This window comes from Hyla sarda, chromosome 4 (genome assembly GCF_029499605.1).
Source record: "Hyla sarda isolate aHylSar1 chromosome 4, aHylSar1.hap1, whole genome shotgun sequence".
Taxonomy (NCBI): Eukaryota; Metazoa; Chordata; class Amphibia; order Anura; family Hylidae; genus Hyla; species Hyla sarda.
In genome coordinates this window covers 233,639,090-233,662,102 of record NC_079192.1, presented here as the reverse complement: position 1 = coordinate 233,662,102, position 23,013 = coordinate 233,639,090, and the positions used below count along the sequence as shown (strand labels likewise).

General features: G+C 43.6%; 1 protein-coding gene across 1 annotated transcript in view; it reads left to right on the top strand.

The window, feature by feature from the left end:
- Nucleotides 1-23,013, top strand: part of MAPK12 (mitogen-activated protein kinase 12) — a 183,800-nt gene that overhangs the window by 83,319 nt on the left and 77,468 nt on the right. Inside the window, exon 4 of the mRNA XM_056573755.1 lies at nucleotides 8,784-8,895. Within this exon, the coding sequence (XP_056429730.1) occupies nucleotides 8,784-8,895 (112 nt within the window). The remainder of the gene's footprint in view (nucleotides 1-8,783; nucleotides 8,896-23,013) is intronic.

Here is a 23,013-nt window from a genome sequence, read left to right as displayed (position 1 = left end):
TGCAGAGCGGCACATGGCATCTCCGCATACCTTTTTCAACCATTATAAGTTGAATGTAACCTCTTCCCAAGATCTGTCTTTTGGCCGGATGGTGTTGCAAGCTGTGGTCCCTCCCTAAAGTCACCTGTTTATCTGGTATGTCTCTTGGTGGTGCTGTCATGATGATGAAATGAAAAGTTGGAATTATTACTTACCGATAATTCGTTTTTCACGAGTTCATCATGACCGCACCCTTTAATTCACGCCCTTCAATGTGGATAAGTATTATAGAAGTATTGTTTATGCTCTAGTTAATTTAAAACCACTGGAGGGTGGATGGGGAGGGGCCTATTTAACCTCTCTGTGTTTCCTGTTCCTATTAGAGCTACGGGGGACAATCTCATGATGGTGCTGTCATGATGAACTCATGAAAAATGAATTATCAGTAAGTGATCCATCTTTTTTGGTGCAGTGTATCAGCATCCAATGTTCTACGGACGCATCGTTTTTGCTCCAGGGCAATTCCTTCTCCAGCTCTATGGCAGTGATCACACACCTGTGTGTCCAGCTCAGGCCCAAACACACACCAGAACTGGAGCATGGGAGTGACTCTTTAGAACTCTTAGAACCTGAGACACCATTTCCAGCAGCTTGTTTACAGTAGAAACAAATGCATAGCAATCTTGTGCTGTTTACAGTGGAATGAATATATATTCCATAGACAAAGAATGAAAAGGGGTACAATCATTGCCAAAGAAATGCACCAAGAAGCTGTTGGAATCAAATGTTCTATTCATGAATGTGATGATATATGTAAGTTATTACAGTATTAGAGCAAAATAATTATGTCCATTGGAGAATACTGTACAATGGAAATAAAGGCTCTAGCACCCTGTTGCGCACCTAGTCCGGATAAAAGATGAGATGGTGAGGCATGGAGGTTCTGTATGGCATCCTGCTGCACATTTGCTCACTGTTGTTGCAGGTGGGCCTGTAGATCCCGCACAGATTACCAAAGCGGACTCCTCATAAATGCGATTGGTGCACATGCGCACCATAGAAGTGTTGCAATCTGACATAGGCATTCCTGGGGAACCCTAGCTGTTTGTGGGTGAGCTTTATCCTGCTGAAAAAATGCCAGTTGGAAGTCCTGCCATGAGAGGCAACACGTGGCTGCAGGGTGACTTTCATGTTTCACTCAGCTATTAGTTACCCTCTTATAACTACTAAAAGTGATCACCAGCAGTTGGGGCAGTTTGTTGCCTTACAGCAAAAGCAGGATTGAAGAGCTCACCACGAGGCCTCCATACTCTTGCCTGACTTGTCAAATCCCAAACAAACCTTGATTTGTCACTAAAGACCATACGATTTTAATTTACAGCAGTCCAGGTTTCTTGTTTACAACACCACTACAAACAGAGCCAACAATCAAAGGCAGGACATGTAATGGGCACTGTGATACCAAACTTCCTTCTGCTGTGTTACTGGATATGGTTCGGGCAAAGACGGGTGAATAATAGAGGCATCACCTGTGTGTATGTATGGTGGACAAGTGGGAGCAGCTTGTGCTTGTTGAAGGGCCAAACGCCTCCCTACTGGTGGTCTGTCTGGTTTGTCCAGAGCCTGTTCACAAAGTGTGCATGCCCTCACGTAACCACTGCTATGATATAGACTGGTCTAGATGGTGGGCAGTTTAACATGACCATCCTGCTTCTCTCAGCCCCCCTAAGCAGATAACTTACTAAGAGATCTGCAATGAAAAAGATAGATAGATATATATATATATATATATATATATATATCTGTTTTTATAGTACTATGTTATCCTGTTTTATCCCAGGTCTACCAGGCACAGACCAAATTACCATATTAGTAAACTACTTAAGAAATGTGTTAATCCTACTGTAAACTGCACATATATCATTCCTGTTCTATTATTCATAGGAACATTTATTAGGCATCTTTATATGTAATGTGTTTATTCCCCTATGCATTGCACACATATCATGTCCATTTCTGCTCCAGCAAAAATAGACATACAAAAAAAGGAAAAACTGGAGTCACTTATTATTTTATAAGAATTAGTACACAATTTTATTGTTAATTGCATAACATTTAAAATGGGAGAATGTCCACCCAGGGGGGAATGAGGATCAAACAAGGGTGTCACTCAAGTATCCTACAGAAAGTGCCTAGTGCATAATTCATAAAAAAAAGACTAGCATATATATATATATATATATATATATATATATATATATATATATATATATATAGCAGCAAACAGTTGCAAACAGTATTATAGTGCAAGGGAACATAGTCACAAGTATATACTTAGCCATACATGATAAATAAACAGGCACAGGATACAGGAGCGACACCACCTCAACGCAGCGTTTCTGCAAACCTTTGTCGAGGGGTGGAAAAATAGGAATAGGAATACCTCCTTATTTCGTCAACAATAAATTATAATGTCCATTCGTTTTGTTCATTCCTTTTCTTCATCTTTCTAGTACTTTTCTCCATGTGGAGAAGGAAAAAAAGATCTCCAGAAGCATCAAGCCTTCTTTACCATAATGACTGTGAGGGACGTTTATCATTAGGTGTATATTATAGACACAGAGCTACCCCTTTACACTGCCTGTCTAATTTACACTCTTGCTCAAAATTTACAAAAGTTGCGCACGTCCTTTGATACAAATATAGAAACTCCCCCTCTCGCTCTACCGTGCACTCCTTCTCTAACTCACACTTCACAGAGCGGCACTTCACAGAGCTGTGGCATTTTCCCGCGGTACATTGCTCACATAGCTAGAAGTGTGTGCCGAACAAAACTCTGCACAATAGTAAAATCATAAATCTTTATAAAGTACACAGAATGTCTGGGTTTAAAAAAAATATGTAATTTTGCTAAACAATCTGTCCCCTTACCCCCTATATCAGTTTTACCAACCAGAATGTCTCCAAGTGTTGCAAAACTTAGCATGCTGGGAGTTGCAGTTTTGGTTCTGGTAAACACAGTGTACATGTACCAGAGTGGAGTGTGTGATCATGTACATGTAGCAGAAATTAGTGTGTTGCATGTGTATAGAGCAGAGCTGAATGTGTGATTATGCATGACCACGCACACGCTCAACTCTGCTGCGTACACATGATCACACATATACATAGTCCTAACAGCTGTACCTCCTTTTCCTTCCCTGCATATACAGTGGTATTCTTAGCTGTACAGTCATTACATTACACAAGTGCAATCACCTGCACTCATTAAGAACAGCAGAGTTTGATTTTTACACAGTTCTACAGTCTGTAGAGACCTGTCTGATCTAAATATGTATTACATATTGCTGGACTTATTCTTATAACATTTTAAGTGTCCTCCTTGATGGTGTATATTTGCAGAATTGCAGAATTCCACTTGTAAAGTTATATCAAAAATTGCGCAAAAAAAAGGCAAAAAACGGAATTGCGCAAAAAAGTTTGCGCAATATAGACAGTGAAAACTGTGTATATATAATGATAAATTCCCCCCTGTGAATCTGTGTAATAGTCAACCTCAGAACTGGTCTCAGCAAACTTAGACAAGCACTTCAAAAAAAGGCTTACTCAAATTCTTGGTGTAAAATAAAATGGTGTTAACGCTTATATAGAAGTATAGAACTATTGTACTTTAAGTTTTTCATACTCTACACCTACATCAACATCTTCTCTCCTCCTTTGGTTGAACTTGGACATGTTTTTTTTTTTTCTTTTTTAACCATTCCAATTATGTAACTTAAAGGGATTATCTAAGTTGTTAAGAAATAAAACCAACAAAAATAATAAAAACCAACAAATTGAACTCACCTGTCCAATCCTCTGGGAATCTGAAATAAAATCTCCATTTAGTGCCCTGCTGTTTCTTTACTACTGGCCGGCATTTGGCAGCTACTGCCGATCAGTGACCTCAGAAGTCACATGCTGTAGTACGGGAACAACCATTACCAACTGATGGGAGAAAAGCAGAACAGGTCCATTTTGTAAACCAAGTAGGATTACGGATGCATATATGCACATCTGATGAAGTTAGGTCCTTAATCGAAACGCGTCATATGTACTATGGAATAAAGGTTTGAATTTAATAATACTTCCTACATCTGGAGTCCCACTTGGGAGAAGTGCTGAATAGGTCCATTTCTCGGTCACTCTTCATTGGGGGACACCGATACTGATGGGTATATGCTCTTGCCACAAGGAGGCGCTGACACTAGGAAAAAAAAGTCTTCTCCTCCCTGGCAGGATATGCCTGCCCACTGGACGTGAGGTAATCAGTTTTAGCTAGTGTCAGTAGGAGGCAAGACACAGGTCTGGGAGCTCCCCAGACCTTGTTTATTATTTTCTAGTTAAGTACGTATAGTTAGGTATTTATTTTTTTTACTTTTTGTTATTTTTCTAGGTTGGGCGACAGGAGCATGGTGCTACCTGATCTCCCACATGCGACAAAGGGGCAATGAACATAAGAGTTTGGGCTGTCAAGCCCTTATTGCCAATGGCCAGTGCCTGGAGGTTGTACCCTGGGTGCGATCCCCCACTGCCCCTGCTCGCCTCGCTATGGCAGCCTGGCATGCTGCAGCGTGGCTATAAGCTTGCTGAAGAGTCCTGGTTGAGTATATGAAAATGGAGTCCACGGGTGAGTATGTCGCCCCCCCCCTCCCGGCAGGGCCTGTGGCAGGATATAAGGGGTTAATATTCTCCCTGGGTCTCTGTTAGCGCAGTCACTTTGTGAACTGGCACTTGTGGTTGAGGATATGCCGATCCTCAACGGGGCAATTTCAGGGGCCATGGTCCCGATCTTAAATGGGGTCTGGATTTTCCACCAGTAGTCTCACCTGTCAATAGGACGGGAGTAGTGGCAACCATTCTCAGGGGTCATTAGTGCTAACAGGGATGTCAGAGGTTGTATTCAGGTTAGTTCAGGGCTGTAGTCTCCTCCAGCCCCGCGGGAGCACTCCCAGCCTGGCACCGCTGTGTACCCCCCCCCCCCCCCCTTCCCCCGGCTCGAAGCAGCAGGCGCTTCTACAGCGCTCGTCGCTCCTGTGAGGCAGCTGCACACCCATTCGCTCTCTGGTGCCAGCTGCTTCCCAGCAGACGCCTACACTATTCATGCCGTCAGTGCACTGTAGCGCAGTAGCAGCAGGGGCTGGCTGGACAGGGACTCGGAGCTTAGCTCCGCCCTCATCCCCTCTCTTCCCGAGCGGGACACGGAAGTTTTATTTTATCTCCCCAGCCAGCAGCCATTATGGCTGGGAGGAAAGGTAGCTCCGCCCTCCTTTCTCTCACAGGTGCTGGCAGCAGTGTTGCTGGACGGGGACCGGAGTATATCTCTGTCTCCCGCCCCCTCTCCTGGGTAGTAAGTGGGTTTGTATTTCTCCTCCCCTGGTGATTGCCATTACGGAGGTGGGGGTGTCGGCATAGCTCTTCCCTCCTTCCCCTCTCCTGCAGTGCAGGAGGAGGAACGAGGAAAAAACTAATCTAAAAAAAAATTAGATATAAAATATTTTTATTTTTTTATTTTTATTAATTTATTTTTTAAATACGCAGCTCAAATAAATAAAGGGAACACGAAGATAACACATCCTAGATCTGAATGAATGAACTAATCGTATGAACATAGTTGAATGTGCTGACAAAAAAATCACACAAAAATGATCAATGGAAATCAAATTTATGAACCGATGGAGGTCTGGATATGGAGTCACACTCAAAATCTAAGTGGAAAACCACACTACAGGCTGATCCAACTTTGATGTAATGTCCTTAAAACAAGTCAAAATGAGGCTCAGTAGTGTGTGTGGCCTCCAGGTGCCTGTATGGCCTCCCTACAATGCCTGGGCATGCTCCTGATAAGCAAACTCCTGGACAGTCTGTGGTGCAACGTGGTGTTGGTGGATGGAGCTAGACAGGTTTGGGGAATGGGCGCACCAGTCCATGGCATCAATGCCTTCCTCTTGCAGGAACTGCTGACACACTCCAGCCACATGAGGTCTAGCATTGTCTTGCATTAGGAGGAACCCAGGGCCAACTGCACCAGCATATGGTCTCACAAGGGGTCTGAGGATCTTATCTCTGCACCTAATGGCAGTCAGGCTACCTCTAGCAAGAACATGGAGGGCTGTGTGGCCCCCCCCAAAGAAATGCCACCCCAAACCATTACTGACCCACCGCCAAACCAGTCATTCTGGGGCACAGTAATCGCCTATCTGGCTGTTGTCTCCTTTTCACCAGTGCCAGTACTTGTTAAGCCAAATTGTTGTCTGCACGGTTTCTGCCGCAGTCTACCATCTCCAGGTGGCTACATGCATGGCTGGAGTTTCCTGTATCTCTCTGCTGGTGGAAGGAATCTGGAAGTGTCCCTGCAGGTACACAGGACTGATGCCAGACAGCCGGACATTCGTCTGCATGGTCTCCTACACCACCAGGTCGCCCGTCGGATCGGTTGCACATCAGTACCCCACTTTCTGTGGGAGCGTTCGAAGGAGTGGCTCTGTGCCTTCAGGAATGCTATACCAGTCAGTCAGACTACTACGTTGGGTCACCTACCATACGTGGCCCGCTCCGTGGCAGAAGTTTAGGTAACCCACTGCCAAGCTGTGGGCCATATACAATTCACCATATAGTGGTTCGCAGTGTTCCCTATTTTCCAAAGTCCTCTCCACATGCCTGCCGCTCTCACATCTGAGGGCTGGTAACCCACTTACACTGTGTGATTCTGAATGCTGGACCCGGTGTGTCCGCGGTCCCTATGCCAAATTAGCCAGAATGTGTTTGCATGGTTTTCTAATTCACCAGGTTACCCCCCCCCCCCCCCTCCCCTCCCCTATTCCTGCCACTCAGGCTGCAGTTCGGTGACTTATTTTCAATGTGAAGTTCCGACAAAATGTGGGTTCATTGGACCTTTTATATCTGTAAGCCAGACACTGCCTGCATGTTTCCTGCACCACATGCATCCTTCTCTTTCGTCAGTGACCACAGTGCTGGTGTGTTGCACCATTGAGAGATGGGGTGTGGGAGTTTTCTGCAGGCTCTTTGCACCTTCGCAGCAACAGCAGCACACTCAGTTCCCCTTTCTACAGTTGTAACATTGGTCTGCTTAGGGCATCGTTGTGACACGCCGTTGGGTGCTGAACCTGTTTTCCATACTGCCGGACATTTGGATATCTGCAATTCCTTTCGTGGCTGCAGTCTTGGTACCCCACTACTATCGTGAGGTAACCATGTCGACATCCCTACGTATGCTATGGACACTTTGCACGTGTTTCCCGCTGTTCCGTCTCATTCAAATATAGGAAGTGAGGTTCAAATATAGGAAGTGAGGGCAGGGCTCTGTGCAGGCTCCTGGCTTGTCAATCATCCTCATGTTTGAGCCCATAGCACAGTGTTTCCCAACCAGGGTGCCTCCAGATGTTGCTAAACTACAACTCCTAGCATGCCTGGACAGCCTTTGGCACCCTGGTTGGGAAACACTGCCATAGCATGTCACAGATCCTCACTGCACAGAGCCCTACTTGTCCTATTCATACACTGTCCATCTTCTCCTTCTTATGTTTCTATTTTTAAATGTTTTTTGAAATATCCATTTGCCCATTTCTGTGTAATGTGGTAAATGAGTTTTATTATATATTCAGTCATGTTTTAACGGCTGCCGTGTAGTGTTTTTCCAGCTGCAATTAAGGGGACAACTTTTTATAGCATTTTTACAGTTACATCATCACTTCAGACTTTAATTGCAGCTCTGTGCATTCCATTTGCCCAGGATGTTGCATAAGGCTCTGGGCATCAGGGCACTCACTGATCAAAGACTCAGAGTGAGTCTCCATTTGTAACCCCTTAGATGCTGTGATTGTGGCACATACATTTAAAAAAAAAAAAATTTTAACAAAAGGAAGAGAATCCCCACTTCTGTCATTGACATTTCATGATGGCATCACAATTAGCCAATCTGTCACTATGACACCTGTAAACCCCCCCCCCCCCCCCAGTTGTGCCATAGGCATCTGCCTGTTAGGCCATGCCACAGTTTGCCTGCCAGTGTAATAGTGACAGGCAGTAATGCTTTGAAATACGATGTATTTCAAAGCCTTATAGAAGTGATCAAACGATCGCTGCTTGAAGTTTCCTTGGGGGAACAAAAAAGTACACTTTTTAGTATAATTTGTTTATGTAGTTAGTAGAATTAGTTTTTTAATTTTTTTATTTTCATCAGCCCAAAAGAATCACAATAAGCATTAATTATAAGAAAAGGATTTACAGTTCCTGTGGTGACAGCTAAAGTAGGCTGAAATATGTAATGTGTGCATTGTCCTGTCTATTGTAACCTGTATTAAGCAGATACCAACAGATGAAAAATTAGTTGAACAAGATCTGTTAAAACAAAAAAATAATCCAGCAGCATATGGAATTCCCTATAAAATCCCAATTTAATATATCACATATTATAAAAGTAATGATATTCAAGAAGCTCATGTTGCCGGTTTACATGTTTTTAGCCTAGTGCCTTACTTATAGCCTCATAGGTGTGTGTTTTGAAGCGTGTAAGTTGCCTACAGAAACTTAAGGAATATTGCAACTTTTTAAATATGTGATCAATTTTATTTCTAAGTGTTTCTTATACAATATTTGTAAATATAGTAGTAGTTACTACAGGTAAACTAAAATCGTTTTATTTCAAATAATAAATGTAATGCCCTTTTCTTATCTGACTGATGCATTTGTTTCATGTGTATTTATAGCTTCCTATGTCCCTTTTTTTTTTTTTTTTTAAACAGTTACCTAGTTATGCCTTTCATGGGCACCGACCTCGGAAAGATAATGAAACATGAGAAACTGTCAGAAGATCGAATTCAATTTCTTGTATATCAAATCTTGAGAGGGTTAAAGGTTGGTAATTTTACTTTGATTACAGAAAGAAACAATCTTCTATTTAGATACTGCAGTAAGTAGGTAAAGTAGCAGTAACTGGTCAAATTCTGGTAGCTTATCTCCTGGACTGCTAACTGTCAACACCTAGAACAGATATTTAGGTATTTATTTTTTGCAGATTCTCGTATTATCTTAACTGCTTCATAACACAGGATATGTGTGTGCGTGCGTGTGTGTGTGTGTGTATATATATCTATATATCTATATATATATATATATATATATATATATATATATATATATATATATATATCCATAGGAACAGACGGCAGCACACAGGAGTAAATGAATCCAGGTGAAATTTTATTCCATCCCCAGGCACAATACAAAAAGTGCTACTTTTCAAAGATATATATAATCAGGGGTGTGGAAATAAAAATAAAAATAACAAACTACTTAGTCCAAGGGACTAAAACGGAGCAGAATCTACTTGTACCTCATAAAAATCCACCTGTCCGGGTACAAAAGAATTTTAACCCAAATAGTATGTAAATAAGGTGTTTTATCAATAAAAACTTGATAGGCAGACCAGTATGTCAGCCCATTAGGTGGATAGGGTCCCTGCCCTGATAAGTAAGTACATTCCCTTCATGCCATCTGCTGGGGCCTCATACAAGAGATGGGGGGGGTTGTCCCAGTGGTCAGACCCCCGCGATCTATCACTTATGGGGATAAGTTATTTTGTACTACAGTATTCCTTTAAGTAGGTAGTCCCCCTTCAGGTAGGAATGTCCCTTTATAAGGTAGGGATCAAGTAGGGCCAATATATCTCTCCCCCCCCCCCCCCCCCCCCCCCCCTCTGATGCTGCCTCCGTCATTATATTCCCCCCCCCCCTCTGATGCTCCCTGCGTCATTATATCCCCCCCCTTATGCTCCCTGCGTCATTATATTCCCCCCCCCTCTGATGCCCCTGCTTCATTATATTCCCCCCCCCTCTGATGCCCCTGCGCCATTATAATCCCCCCTCTGATGCCTCCTGCGCCATTATATTCCCCCCCTCTGATGCCCCCTGCGCCATCATATTCCCCTGCGTCATTATATTCCCCCCCGATGCCCCTGCGTCATTATATTCCCCCCTGCGCCATTATAATCCCCCTCTGATGCCCCCTGCACTATTATATTCCCCCTGATGCTCCCTTTGTCATTATATTCCCCCTCCTTACCCATTATATTCCCCCCCCTCTGATGCTCCTTGTCATTATATTCCTCCCCTCTGATGCTCCCTGCGTCATTCTATTCCCCTCCCTCTGATGCTCCCTGCGTCGTTATATTCCCCCCCCCCCTCTGGTGCTCTGATTGCGGCACATACTGATGCCCCCTGCGCCATTATTATTCCAAAATTTTATAAGTTTAAAAAACATCCATTAACTTTTTCCGTAAAAGTTTAAAACCTTCCTTTTCACATATTCCATATAAAAAATGATAAAAAGAAACATATTTGGTATCGTCACGTGCTCAACTATTAAATTATTTTTTTTCTGATCCTGCTGTGTGAATCGCATAAACGCAAAAATTGATGAGTTTGGTCACATCACATTAAAAAAGTAATAAAATGTGACAAAAAACTATTAAACCCTTAAGGACCAAGGACGTACTAGCTACCTGGTAGTTAAGGACCAATGACATGCGCATACGACCATGGGAATTTCGGTCCCTGCCGTGCAGTGGGCAGGGACAGGACCGGGGTGACTGATGATATCTATCAGCAGGCACCCCCTGCAAATGCCCGGGGGGGGTCATCAGACCCCCCTCATGTCAGCGATCACCGGTGAATTCACACAAGTGATTTGTGGCGATTCCGGGTCACACGGGTCTCCGGTGACCCAGAAAATAAGGGGGATCGGGGTTGTCAAAGACACCCATGATCCACCTGAAGGGATAGGAGTGAGGTGGCAGGGGTGCCACCCCTCCTATCCCTGCTATTGGTCGTCAAAAAGCGATGACCAATAGCAGATCGGGGGGGGGGGGATAACTTTCCGTTTCCTCGTTCTACCCACCCACAGTAGGCCGGGCAGAACAGGGAAACCGTCGAGGACCGGCGTCGAATTTCGACTTAATCATTGGCGGCGACAGCGGGTGGTGATTGGCAGCTGTGATCCGTGGCAGAAGAGGACAGTGATGCGGCTCCCTGGCTCCTATGGAAGCCGGTGAGTAGCCTACCAACATCTGGAGGGCTACAGTTTGATACCACTGTGCAGTGGTCTCTAAACTGTAGCCCTCCAGATGTTGCAAGACTGCAAATCCCAGCATGCCCAAACAGCAAACAGCTGTCTCAGCATGCTGGGAGTTGTAATTGCGTACCTCCAGCTGTTGCATAACTACATCTCCCAGCATGCCCTTCGGCGATCAGTACATGCTGGGAGTTGTAGTTTTGCAACAGCTGGAGGCATACTGGTTGGAAATTACTGAGTTAGGTAACAGAACCTAACTCAAGGTTTTCCAACCAGTGTGCCTCCAGGTGTTGCAAAAGTACAACTCCCAGCATGCACGGTCTGTCAGTACATGCTTGGAGTTGTAGTTTTGAAAAAGCTGGAGATTTGTGTCCCCCCCCCCCCCCCCATGTGAATGTACAGGGTACATTTATACGGGCGGGTTTACAGTGAGTTTCCCGCTTCAAGTATGAGCTGTGACAAAAATTTTTTGCCGCAGCGCAAACTCCTAGCGGGAAACTCACTGTAAACCTCCGCCCGTGTGAGTGTACCCTAAAAACACTACACTAACACAAAATAAAGGGTAAAACACTACATATGCACCACCCTTACACTGTTCCCCCCCCCCCCCCCCCCCCAATAAAAATGAAAAACTTATCGTACGACAGTGTTTCCAAAAGGGAGCCTCCAGCTGTTGCAAAACAACAACTCCCAGCATTTTCGGACAGCCACTGTCCAGGCATGTTGGGAGTTTAGCAACAGCTGGAGGCACCCTGTTTGGGAATCACTGGCGTAGAATACCCCTATGCAATCCCTAATTTAGTCCTCAAATGCGCATGGCGCGCTCTCATTTTGGAGCCCTGTCGTATTTCAAGGAAACAGTTTAGGGCCACATATGGGTTATTTCTGTACTTGCACTACAAATTGCACTACAAATTTTGAGGGGGGCTTTTTCTCCTTTTACCCCTTATGAACAGGAAAAGTTGGGGGCTACACCAGCCCGTTAGTGTAAAAAAAAATGAAAAATGTTACACTAACATACTTTTTATTTTCACAAGCGGTAAAAGGAAAAAAAGACCCCCAAAATTTGTAACGCAATTTCTCCTGAGTATGGAAATACTAATTATGTGGGCATAAAAAGCTCTGCAGGTGCACAACAAGGCTCAGGAGTGAGAGCACACCATGTACATTTGAGGCCTAAATTGGTGATTTGCACAGGGGTTGCTGATTTTACAGCGATTCTGACCTAAACGCAAAAAAATAAATACCCACTTGTGACCCTATTTTGGAAACTACACCCCTCACAGAACGTAACAAGGGGTATAGTGAGCCTTAACACCCCACAGGTGTTTGACAAATTTTCGTAACATTTGGATGGGAAAATGAAGAAAACATTTTTTTCACTAAAATGCTGGTGTTACCCTAAATTTTTCATTTTCACAAGAGAAAATAGGAAAAAAGCCCACCAAAATTTGTAAGAACATACCCCATATGTGGATGTAAAGTGCTCTGCTGGCGCGCTACAATGCTCAGAAGAGAAGGAGCGCCATTGGGCTTTTGGAGAGAAAATTTGTCCGGAATTGAAGGCCACGTGTCTTTACGAAGCCCCCATAGTTCCAGAACAATGGACCCCCCCCCCCCTTCTCACATGTGACCCCATTTTGAAAAAGACACCCCTCACTGAATGTAATAAGGGGTACAGTGAGCATTTACGCCCCACAGGTGTCTGACAGGGCGATCCGATCATTCATTGAAATCGCGTACTGCCGCAGATGCCGGGATCTGTATTGATCCCGGCATCTGAGGGGTTAATGGCGGACGCCTGCGAGATCGCGGGCGTCAGCCATTGCCGGCGGGTCCCTGGCTGCGATCAGCAGCCGGGATCAGCCGCGCATGACACGGGCATCGCTCCGATGCCCGCGGTTATGCACAGGACGCAAATGTATGTCATGGAGTGTTAAGTACCACCGCACCAGGACGTACATTTAAGTCCTGCGTCCTTAAGGGGTTAAATCAACCCCCTTTTGCCATTTTTCAAGAAAAGTCAGCAAAAAATGTGACATTTGGTATGCCACATGTGGAAATGTCCAAACTAATAAAATTTGATAATAAAACTGCACTGTGAATAGCGTAAACATAAAAAATTAATTTACCAAATGCCAAAGTTGCATATTTTTTCTGATATTAAAGTCCCATTTAAACAAAAAGAAATATAGATAAAAAGTACAGGTTACAGTGCTTACAGCCCCATGTATTGCAAAATGGAGAAAAAAAAATCTCTGCTTTAACTCCTTAGACACTGCAATCAAAGTTTATCACTGCATCTAAAATGTAAAAAATAAATAAATAAATTATTGATCCTGGCTGCTCAGTCAGGCTGATTAGCTGAGAGGATGGCAGGAGGGCCCCTCCTCACGGTCTGATCATCGCTCTAGGGATCTTACTGTGTAGCCTTTAGTTTGTGGAGTGATTTTCATGGTGCACAGTGTGGCATTATTGTTTTTAAGAGGCACGGTATATGGTACGTTGTATGGCACTCCTAGATGCTTGTCCTAGCATAGTGAAGGGCTACTATAAAAAGTGAAGGCTAAGTCGACAGCAGACTTCAGGGGAAAGATATAGCTGTTAGAAGCAGCCATGGTGGTCTTGGACAAGTGTTCACATGTTTCCATTGGGAAGAGGAGAGACTCCAGTGTCAGGTAAAGCAAAAGGATCAGGCCTTGAAAAACAGTATATGCCTCGAAAATAAACTGGGTGTAGTCACTAGTAGACTACTGTCCCTTGAATACAATAGGTGTGGCTCATGTATGCTGCTGTATATGTCAGCATACCTCTCTGGTTTATCGACATAGATGCCAAAATCAAGTAAATGTAAACATGCCCTTAGACATAATGGGGGAGATTTATACAAACCTTTGCAGAGAAAGTGTGGCAGTTGACCATAGCAACCAATCAGATCCCTCCCCCCCCCATTTTTTTAGAGGTGTGTTTAAGAATGAAACACACCTGCTCTGGGCAACTGCACCACTCCTCCTCTGCACAGGTTTTGATAAATCTCTCCAATGTGTTTTTTGTAGGAACTCCACAGGTAAGAATTAAATGTATTTTTTCCATAAAACTAATTTTTAATAGTTAGTTTCTGATATTAGCACTTGTGGAGGGTGTTGCCATGTTAGTGTATATACTTGCTTTGGACCTGCAGTGCTGGATTCTCCTTCTTGCTTATGTATATACTGAAGTACCGGGACTCTAGGGCGTACCTGTACGCCCGTCATCCCCAAAAGGTTAAGGACCAAAGGCATACATGTACACTCTGGACCTGTTACCAGGATTTGAAGCGTGCTCACAAGCTGAGCACGCTTCAAACCCGGTGGGTCCTGACTGCAACCAGCAGCCAGGACCCAGGGTTAATGCCGGGCACCGCCGATTGGGCTTATGCCTGGCATTATCGCTTTAGACACTGATGAAAGTTGATTGCGGCGTCTAAAACAAAAGTAAAAGTATGCCGGCAGCTCAGCGGTGCTGATCTGGACCACCGCGTTAAAATCGTGGTGTCCTGATCAGCTGAGAGGACGGCGGGAGGGTCCTTACCTGCCTCCTTGCCAGGTTCCAATTGGTCTTCTGCTGCTTCCAGCTATTATACAGTCATGGCCGTAAATGTTGGCACCCCTGAAATTTTTCAAGAAAATGAAGTATTTCTCAACGAAAAGGATTGCAGTAACACATGTTTTGCTATACGCATGTTTATTCCCTTTGTGTGTATTGGAACTAAACCAAAAAAGGAGATATAAAAGCAAATTGGATATAATGTCACACCAAACTCAAAAAATGGGCTGGACAAAATTATTGGCACCCTTTCAAAATTGTGGAAATATTACATTGTTTCAAGCATGTGATGCTCTTTTAAACTCACCTGGGGAAAGTAACAGGTGTGGGCAATATAAAAATCACACCTGAAAGCAGATAAAAAGGAGAGAAGTTCACTTAATCTTTGCATTGTGTGTCTGTGTGTGCCACACTAAGCATGGACAACAGAAAGAGGAGAAGAAAACTGTCTGAGGACTTGAGAACCAAACATTGTGGAAAAATATCAACAATCTCAAGGTTGCAAGTTCATCTCCAGAGATCTAGATTTGCCTTTGTCCGCAACATTATCAAGAAGTTTGCAACCCATGGCACTTTAGCTAATCTCTCTGTGCGTGGACGGAAGAGAAAAATTCATGAAAGGTGTCAACCCAGGAGAGTCCGGATGGTGGATAAGCAGCCCCAAACAAGTTCTAAAGATATTCAAGCTGTCCTGCAGGCTCAGGGAGCATAAATGTCAATGGATAGTTCACGCTGACACTATCCATTGACATTTAAATTAAATTAAACACTATGGCAGGAGACTGAGGAGGACCCCACTGCTTACACGGAGACGTAAAAAGTTAACTTGATTAAGCCAAAATCCTTCTAGGAAAATGTCTTGTGGACAGATGAGACCAAGATAAAGCTTTTTGGTAAAGAACATCATTCTACTGTTTACCAAAAATGGAATGAGGCCTACAAAGAAAAGAACACAATCCCTACAGTGACATATAGTGGAGGTTCAATTATGTTTTTTTTTTTTTTTTTTTTACTGCGTCTGGCACTGGGTGCATTGAATGTGTGCAAGGCATCATGAAATCTGAGGATTACCAACGGATTTTGGGTCGCTTTGTACAGCCCAGTGTCAGAAAGCTGGGTTTGCGTTCGAGATCTTGGGTCTTCCTGCAGGACAATGACCCCAAAAATATGTCCAAATGCACCCAGAAATGGATTGCAACAAAGCGCTGGAGAGTTCTCAAGTGGTCATCAATGAGTCCAAATCTAAATCCCATTGAACACCTGCGGAAAGATCTTAAAATTGCTGTTGGGAAAATAAGAGAGACATGGAGCAGTTTGCAAAGGAAGAGTGGTCCAACATTCCGGCTGAGAGGTGTAAGAAGCTTATTGATGGTTATAGGAAGCCACTGATTTCAGTTATTTTGTCCAAAGGGTGTGCAACCAAATATTAAGTGAAGGGTGCCAATAATTTTGTCCAGCCCATATTTGGAGTTTGGTGTGACATTATGTCCAATTAGCTTTTTTTTTCCTCCCTTTTTTGGTTTTGTTCCAATACACACAAAGGGAATAAACATGTGTATATCAAAACATGTTACTGCAATCTTTTTCTGTGATAAATACTTAGTTTTCTTGAAAAATTTCAGGGGTGCCAACATTTACGGCCATGACTGTATTTTAAGAGATTATAGACTGGGATCAGGAAAAAGCAAATATATTAAACGGGCTTCTCCACTGTATTCACAGAGGAAAATGAAATGCCCGGTGAAATACAGCGAGATAACATAAACTCCCCAGTACAGGTCACCTGTCTAACCCAGGAAGAAGTACAGTGCTGCCTACAAAAAAATAGTAAAGTAATACAGACCCCTGTTTCTAATATTCAACGACTCTATAGTGACAGGGATGGTTCCCCAGGACTGGTGCATAGCAAATGTGGTGCTAATATTTAAAAAAAGGGGAATTACAGGCCTGTTAGTTTAACCTCAGTTGTATGTAAATTGTTTGATGGTTTTCTGAGATACATTTATTTTTATCAAGAGACTCCATAATAGCATGACCCCATATCAGCATGGGTTTATGAAGGATCTGTCCTGTTAAACTAACCTGATCAGCTTTTATGAGGAGTTGAGCTCCAGACTGAACTAGGGGGAATCTCTGGTTGTTGTATATCTTTATTTTTCGAAGGATTGGACTGGGGGGAGAATGTGTGTAAGTGGGTAAGTAACTGGCTAAGTGATAGGAAACAGGGTGGTTATTAAGGACACAGCCCATTTTCACCTCTAGGACGCAACCCTTTTTTGCACATCTGACCACTGTCACTTTAAACATTAATAACTCTGGAATGCTTTTACTTATCAATCTGATTCCGAGATTGTTTTTTCGTGACATATTCTACTTTAACATAGTGGTAAATTTTTGTGGTATCTTGCATCCTTTCTTGGTGAAAAATCCCAAAATTTGATGAAAAAATTTAAAATTTTGCATTTTTCTAACTTTGAAGCTCTCTGCTTGTAAGGAAAATGGATATTCCAAATATTTTTTTTTTGGATTCACATATACAATATGTCTACTTTATATTTTCATCATAAAATTGACAAGTGTTTACTTTTGGAAGACACCAGAGGGCTTCAAAGTTCAGCAGCAATTTTACAATTTTTCACAAAATTTTCAAACTCGCTATTTTTCATGGACCAGTTCAGGTTTGAAGTGGATTTGAAGGGTCTTCATATTAGAAATACCCCATAAATGACCCCATTACAAAAACTGCACCCCCCAAAGTATTCAAAATGACATTCAGTAAGTGTTTTAACCCTTTAGGTGTTTCACAGGAAAAGCAGCAAAGTGAAGGAGAAAATTCAAAATCTTCATTTTTTACACTTGCATGTTCTTGTAGACCCAATTTTTGAATTTTTACAAGGGGTAAAAGGATAAAATTTATACTTGAATTTGTAGCCCAATTTCTCTCGAGTAAGCACATACCTCATATGTCTATGTAAATTGTTCGGCGGGCGCAGTAGAGGGCTCAGAAGCGAAGGAGCGACAAGGGGATTCTGGAGAGTACGTTTTTCTGAAATGGTTTTTTGGGGGCATGTTGCATTTAGGAAGCCCCTATGGTGCCAAAACAGCAAAAAAAAAAAAAAAAAACATGGCATACCATTTTGGAAACTAGACCCCTTGAGGAACGTAACAAGGAATTAAGTGAGCCTTAATACCCCACAGGTGTTTCATGACTTTTGCATATGTAAAAAAAAAATTATAATTTTTCACTAAAATGTGTGTTTCCCCCCAAATTTCACATTTTTGCTAAGGTTAATAGCAGAAAATACCCCCCAAAATTTGTAACCCCATCTCTTTTGAGTATGGAGGTACCCCATAAGTTGACCTGAAGTGCATTACGGGCGAACTACAATGCTCAGAAGAGAAGGAGTCATATTTGGCTTTTTGAGAGCAAATTTTGCTCGGGGGCATGTCGCATTTAGAAAGCCCCTATGGTGCCAGGACAGCAAAAAAAAAAAACGACATGGCATACCATTTTGGAAACTAGACCCCTCGGGGAACGTAACAAGGGGTTAAGTGAACCTTAATACCCCACAGGTGTTTCACGACTTTTGCATATGTAAAAAAAAAAATATTTTTTTTACACTAAAATGCTTGTTTTCCCCCAAATTAACATTTTTACAAGGGATAATAGCAGAAAATACCCCCCAAAATTTGTAACCCCATCTCTTCTGAGTATGGAAATACCCAATAAGTGGACGTGAAGTGCACTGGGGGCGAACTACAATGCTCAGAAGAGAAGGAGCATCATTGAGCTTTTGGAGAGAGAATATGGCCATGTGCATTACCAAAGCCCCCCCCGTGGTGCCAGAACAGTGGACCCCCCCACATGTGACCCCATTTTTAAAACTACACCCCTCACGTAAGGTAATAAGGGGTGCAGGGAGAATTTACACCCTACAGCCCCACAGTGGGCTGTGCAAATTAAAAATTTTATTTTTCATTTTCACAGACCCCTGTTTCAAAGATCTGTCAAACACCTGTGGGGTTTAAATGCTCACTGTACCCCTTGTTACATTCCGTGAGGGGTGTATTTTCCAAAATGGGGTCACATGGGTATTTATTGTTTTGCACTTATGTCAGAACTGCTGTAAAATCAGCCACCCCTGTGCAAATCACCAATTTAGACCTCAAATTTACATGGTGCACTCTCCCTTCTGAGCCTTGTTGTGCGTCCCCAGAACATTTTGCGCCCACATATGGGGTATCTCCGTCCTCAGGAAAAATTGTGTTACAAATTTTGGAGGCTTTTTTTCTTTTACCGCTTGTGAAATTTTAAAGTATGGGGCAACACCAGTATGTTAGTGTACAAAAATGTTTTTTTTTTACACTAACATGCTGGTGTAGACCCCAACTTTACCTTTTCATAAGGGGTAAAAGGAGAAAAAGCCCCCCCCGAGTACGGCGATACCCCATATGTGGCCCTAAACTGTTGCCTTGAAATACGACAGGGCTCCAAAGTGAGAGCGCCATGCGCATTTGAGGCCCAAATTAGGGATTTGCATAGGGGTGGACATAGGGGTATTCTACGCCAGTGATTCTCAAACAGGGTGCCTCCAGCTGTTGCTAAACTCCCAGCATGCTTGGACAGTCAATGGCTGTCCGGAAATGCTGGGAGTTTTTGTTTTGCAACAGCTGGAGGCTCCGTTTTGGAAACACTGCTGTAGGATACGTTTTTCATTTTTATTGGGGGGGAAGGGGTGGTGGGGGGGGCAGTGTACGTGTGTGTATATATAGTGTTTTACTCTTTATTTTATGTTAGTGTAGTGTTTTTAGGTTACATTCACACTGACGGCGGATTACACTGAGTCTCCCGCTAGGAGTTTGAGCTGCGGCTGCTGCAGCTCAAACTTGAAGCAGGGAACTCACTGTAATCCGCCGCCAGTGTGAATGTAACCTGTACATTCACATGGGAGGGGGGGGGGGGGCAAAACTACAACTCCCAGCATGCACTGACAGAACGTGCATGCTGGGAGTTGTAATTTTGCAACAGCTGGAGGCACACTGGTTGGAAAATACTGAGTTAGGTAATAGAACCTATTACCTAACTCGGTATTTCCCAACCAGTGTGCCTCCAGCTGTTGCAGAACTACAACTCTCAGCATGTACTGATTGCCAAAGGGAATGCTGGGAGATGTAGTTATGCAACAGCTGGAGGCACGCAAGTACAACTCCCAGCATGCCGAGACAGCCATTTGCTGTTCCTGAATGCTAGGAGTTGTAGTTTTGCAAGATTTAGAGGGGTTCAGGCAGGAGATCACTGACAGTGGTCTCTAAACTGTGGCCCTCCAGATGTTGCAAAACTACAAATCTCAGCATGCTAAGACAGCAAACTGCTGTCTGGGCATGCTGGGAGTTGTAGTTTTGTAACATCTGGAGGGCTACAATTTAGAGACCACTGTCAGTGATCTCTAGCCTGAACCCCTCTAAATCTTGCAAAACTACAACTCCCAGCATGCCAACACAGCAAACAGCTGTCAAGGCATGGTGGGAGTTGTAGTTTTGCAACATCTGGAGGGCGACAGTTTAGAGACCACTCTCTAAACTGTCGCCCTGCAGATGTTGCTAGGCAACAGACTCCCGGACACGCGGCGTCATACTCGCCTCCACCGCCGCCGTGATCACAGCCGCCGCCGGGTAAGTGACCGCCGCTACTACACGGTTCCCCCCGCTGTGCCCGGACACCGATGGGTGGGCATAGCGGGGGGGAACCGAACTTTAACCCCCCCCCGCCCCCAGTCTGCTATTGGTCGGTCGCTCGGCCGATCAATAGCAGGGATAGGAGGGGTGGCAACCCTGCCACCTCACTCCTATCTCTTCAAGGGGGATCGAGGGTGTCTTGGACACCCTCGATCCCCCTTACTTTATCGCGGAGCCACCGTTGATGGGCAGGGGGAGAGCGCTCCCCCTGCAAACACCATAGATGCCGTGATCAGAACTGATCACGGCATCTATGGGGTTAATGCTGCCGGGACTGGCGCGATCGCGGCCCCGGCAGCTACGGTGGGACTCCGGCTGTGATTGACAGCTGAGTCCCACCCGCGATCTCCTGCGCTGCCCGCGGCAGAGCAGGAGATCGCTTGGACGTATGCATACGTCCATTTGCGCGAACGTGTAATTCGCCTGGACGTATGCATACGTCCAATAGTGGGAAGGGGTTAATTCTGATTGGGTGACTGTTACTAGTGGGGTATCACAGGGGTCAGTTTTGGGTCCTATTCTATTTAATATATTTATTAATGACCTTGTCGAGGGATTGTATAGTAAAGTAGCAATCTTTGCACTTTCCAGGATTTTTTTTTTATTTGACTATGCTACATGGGGCTGTAAAGTTAGCGTAGTTCATAATATAGTGTCTGTACCTATGCTTCATGGTGATGAGAACAGATTGCCAGCGTGGAATATGAAGATGATCCTTTAATTGAATAAAATCAGAAACACAGGAAAACATAACTCGTTTCAGACGTGCACGGCCCTTAGTCTAAGACTAAGGGCGGTACACGCCTGAAACGCGTTATGTTTTCCCGTTCCTGTGTTTCTGATTGTATTCAATAAAGGATCATCTGCATATTCCACGCTGGTAATCTGTTCTCTTCTCTGTTTGGTGTAGCTATACACCTGCCGCGCTGTGGAAAGGACGCCTATCCGGTGAGCTTATGCTTATCTACCTGTCTCCTTGTTATGCTTCATGGTGGTCTCACAGTTCTTCTGTGATTTTTGCCCCAAAGTTTATTTTTAACAGCATACAAAGACTGTCATCTTTGGTTTTCCCAGATTGCAGTGCAGCTAGAGATATTACATCACTCGACATGTGATAAGAGGGAACCTGTCTTTGCTTCAGTGGGGGGGAAGATCATTCTGTTTTTGCAAAAGCTGGAGGCACCCTGGTCAGAAAGCTGGAGGCATTCCGTTTCTATGCAGTGCATTTTCCGGTAAAAATGACACCTTCTCTTTATTCTGTAGGTCCATACGGTTAAAATGATACCCTACTTATATAGGTTTGATTTTGTCGTACTTCTGAAAAAAAATCATAACTACATGCAGGAAAATTTATATGTTTTAAAATTGTCATCTTCTGACCCCTGTAATTTTTTCATTTTTCCGCGTACGGGTTGGTATGAGGGTTCATTTTTTATCTGTCCGATTTTTGCATTGATCAGACTTTTTGATTGCTTTTTATTAATTTTTTTTAGGATTATAAAAAGTGACCAAAAATACGCTATTTTGGACTTTGGAATTTTTTTTGCGTGTACGCCATTGACCGTGCGGTTTAATTAACAATATATTTTTTATAGTATGGACATTTACGCACACGGCGATACCACATATGTTTGTTTTTATTTACACAGTTTGTTTTTTTTATGGGAAAAGGCGGGTGATTCAAACTTTTATTAGGGAAGGGGTTAAATGACCTTAACTTATTATTATTTTTTTTTTTGAAGTGTTATAGTTCCCATAGGGGGCTATAGCACTGCACACAATGATCTTTTACACTGATCCCTGCAAAGCCATAGCTTTGCATGGATCAGCATAATACGGGGTTTATTGCTCAAGCCTGTAGCCCGATCGAACGTGACGGAGCAAGGTAACGGGGCCTCTGCTCGCGTCCTAGCTGATTGGGACATCACGTTTTTATTGCGATAATCCCGATCAGCCCAACTGAGCTGCCGGGAAGCATTTACTTTCGTTTTTGACGCGGCTATCAACTTTGATCGCCGCTTTTGAAGGGTTAATAGCGCGCGGCACAACTATCTTTGCCGCGCGCTATTAGCCCAGGTCCCGGCTATGATTAGCAGCTGGGACCGACCCGGTGTGATGTGGGGTCTCATGGCGCGACCCCGTTTTAAACTCCGGGACCGCGCGCAAGGAGGATAAATCCCCTTATGGCTGATAACCCCTTTAACTTATTTCTGCCCCACCTCTGTAAATTGTGAAATTGTCTACTGTGCAGTATGATGGTTGACATGTCATCCTGCAGTGTTTTTGTTCTCCTTCATGAATGTCAAGTTATGTTCCAATTTTTGGGAATTAAAGTGTAACCATGTTATTTAAGTATCCCTCTTAAACCATAATGATTCCTGCTTTACCTTCTCACCGATGAATTGTTTCCACCCCCTGCTTTAGTAAGTAGTAGAAATCTGGAAGTGAAGGACAAACTGTTTCAAACTGCCTTGAAGCTTGTTACCTAGGAAACATTTATAATGCTGTCTTTCCTGAACTAAACCCTCCAGTACTTTGTCTGTTATGGCATGCATTATGACACACACCAAGACTGTCACAGAT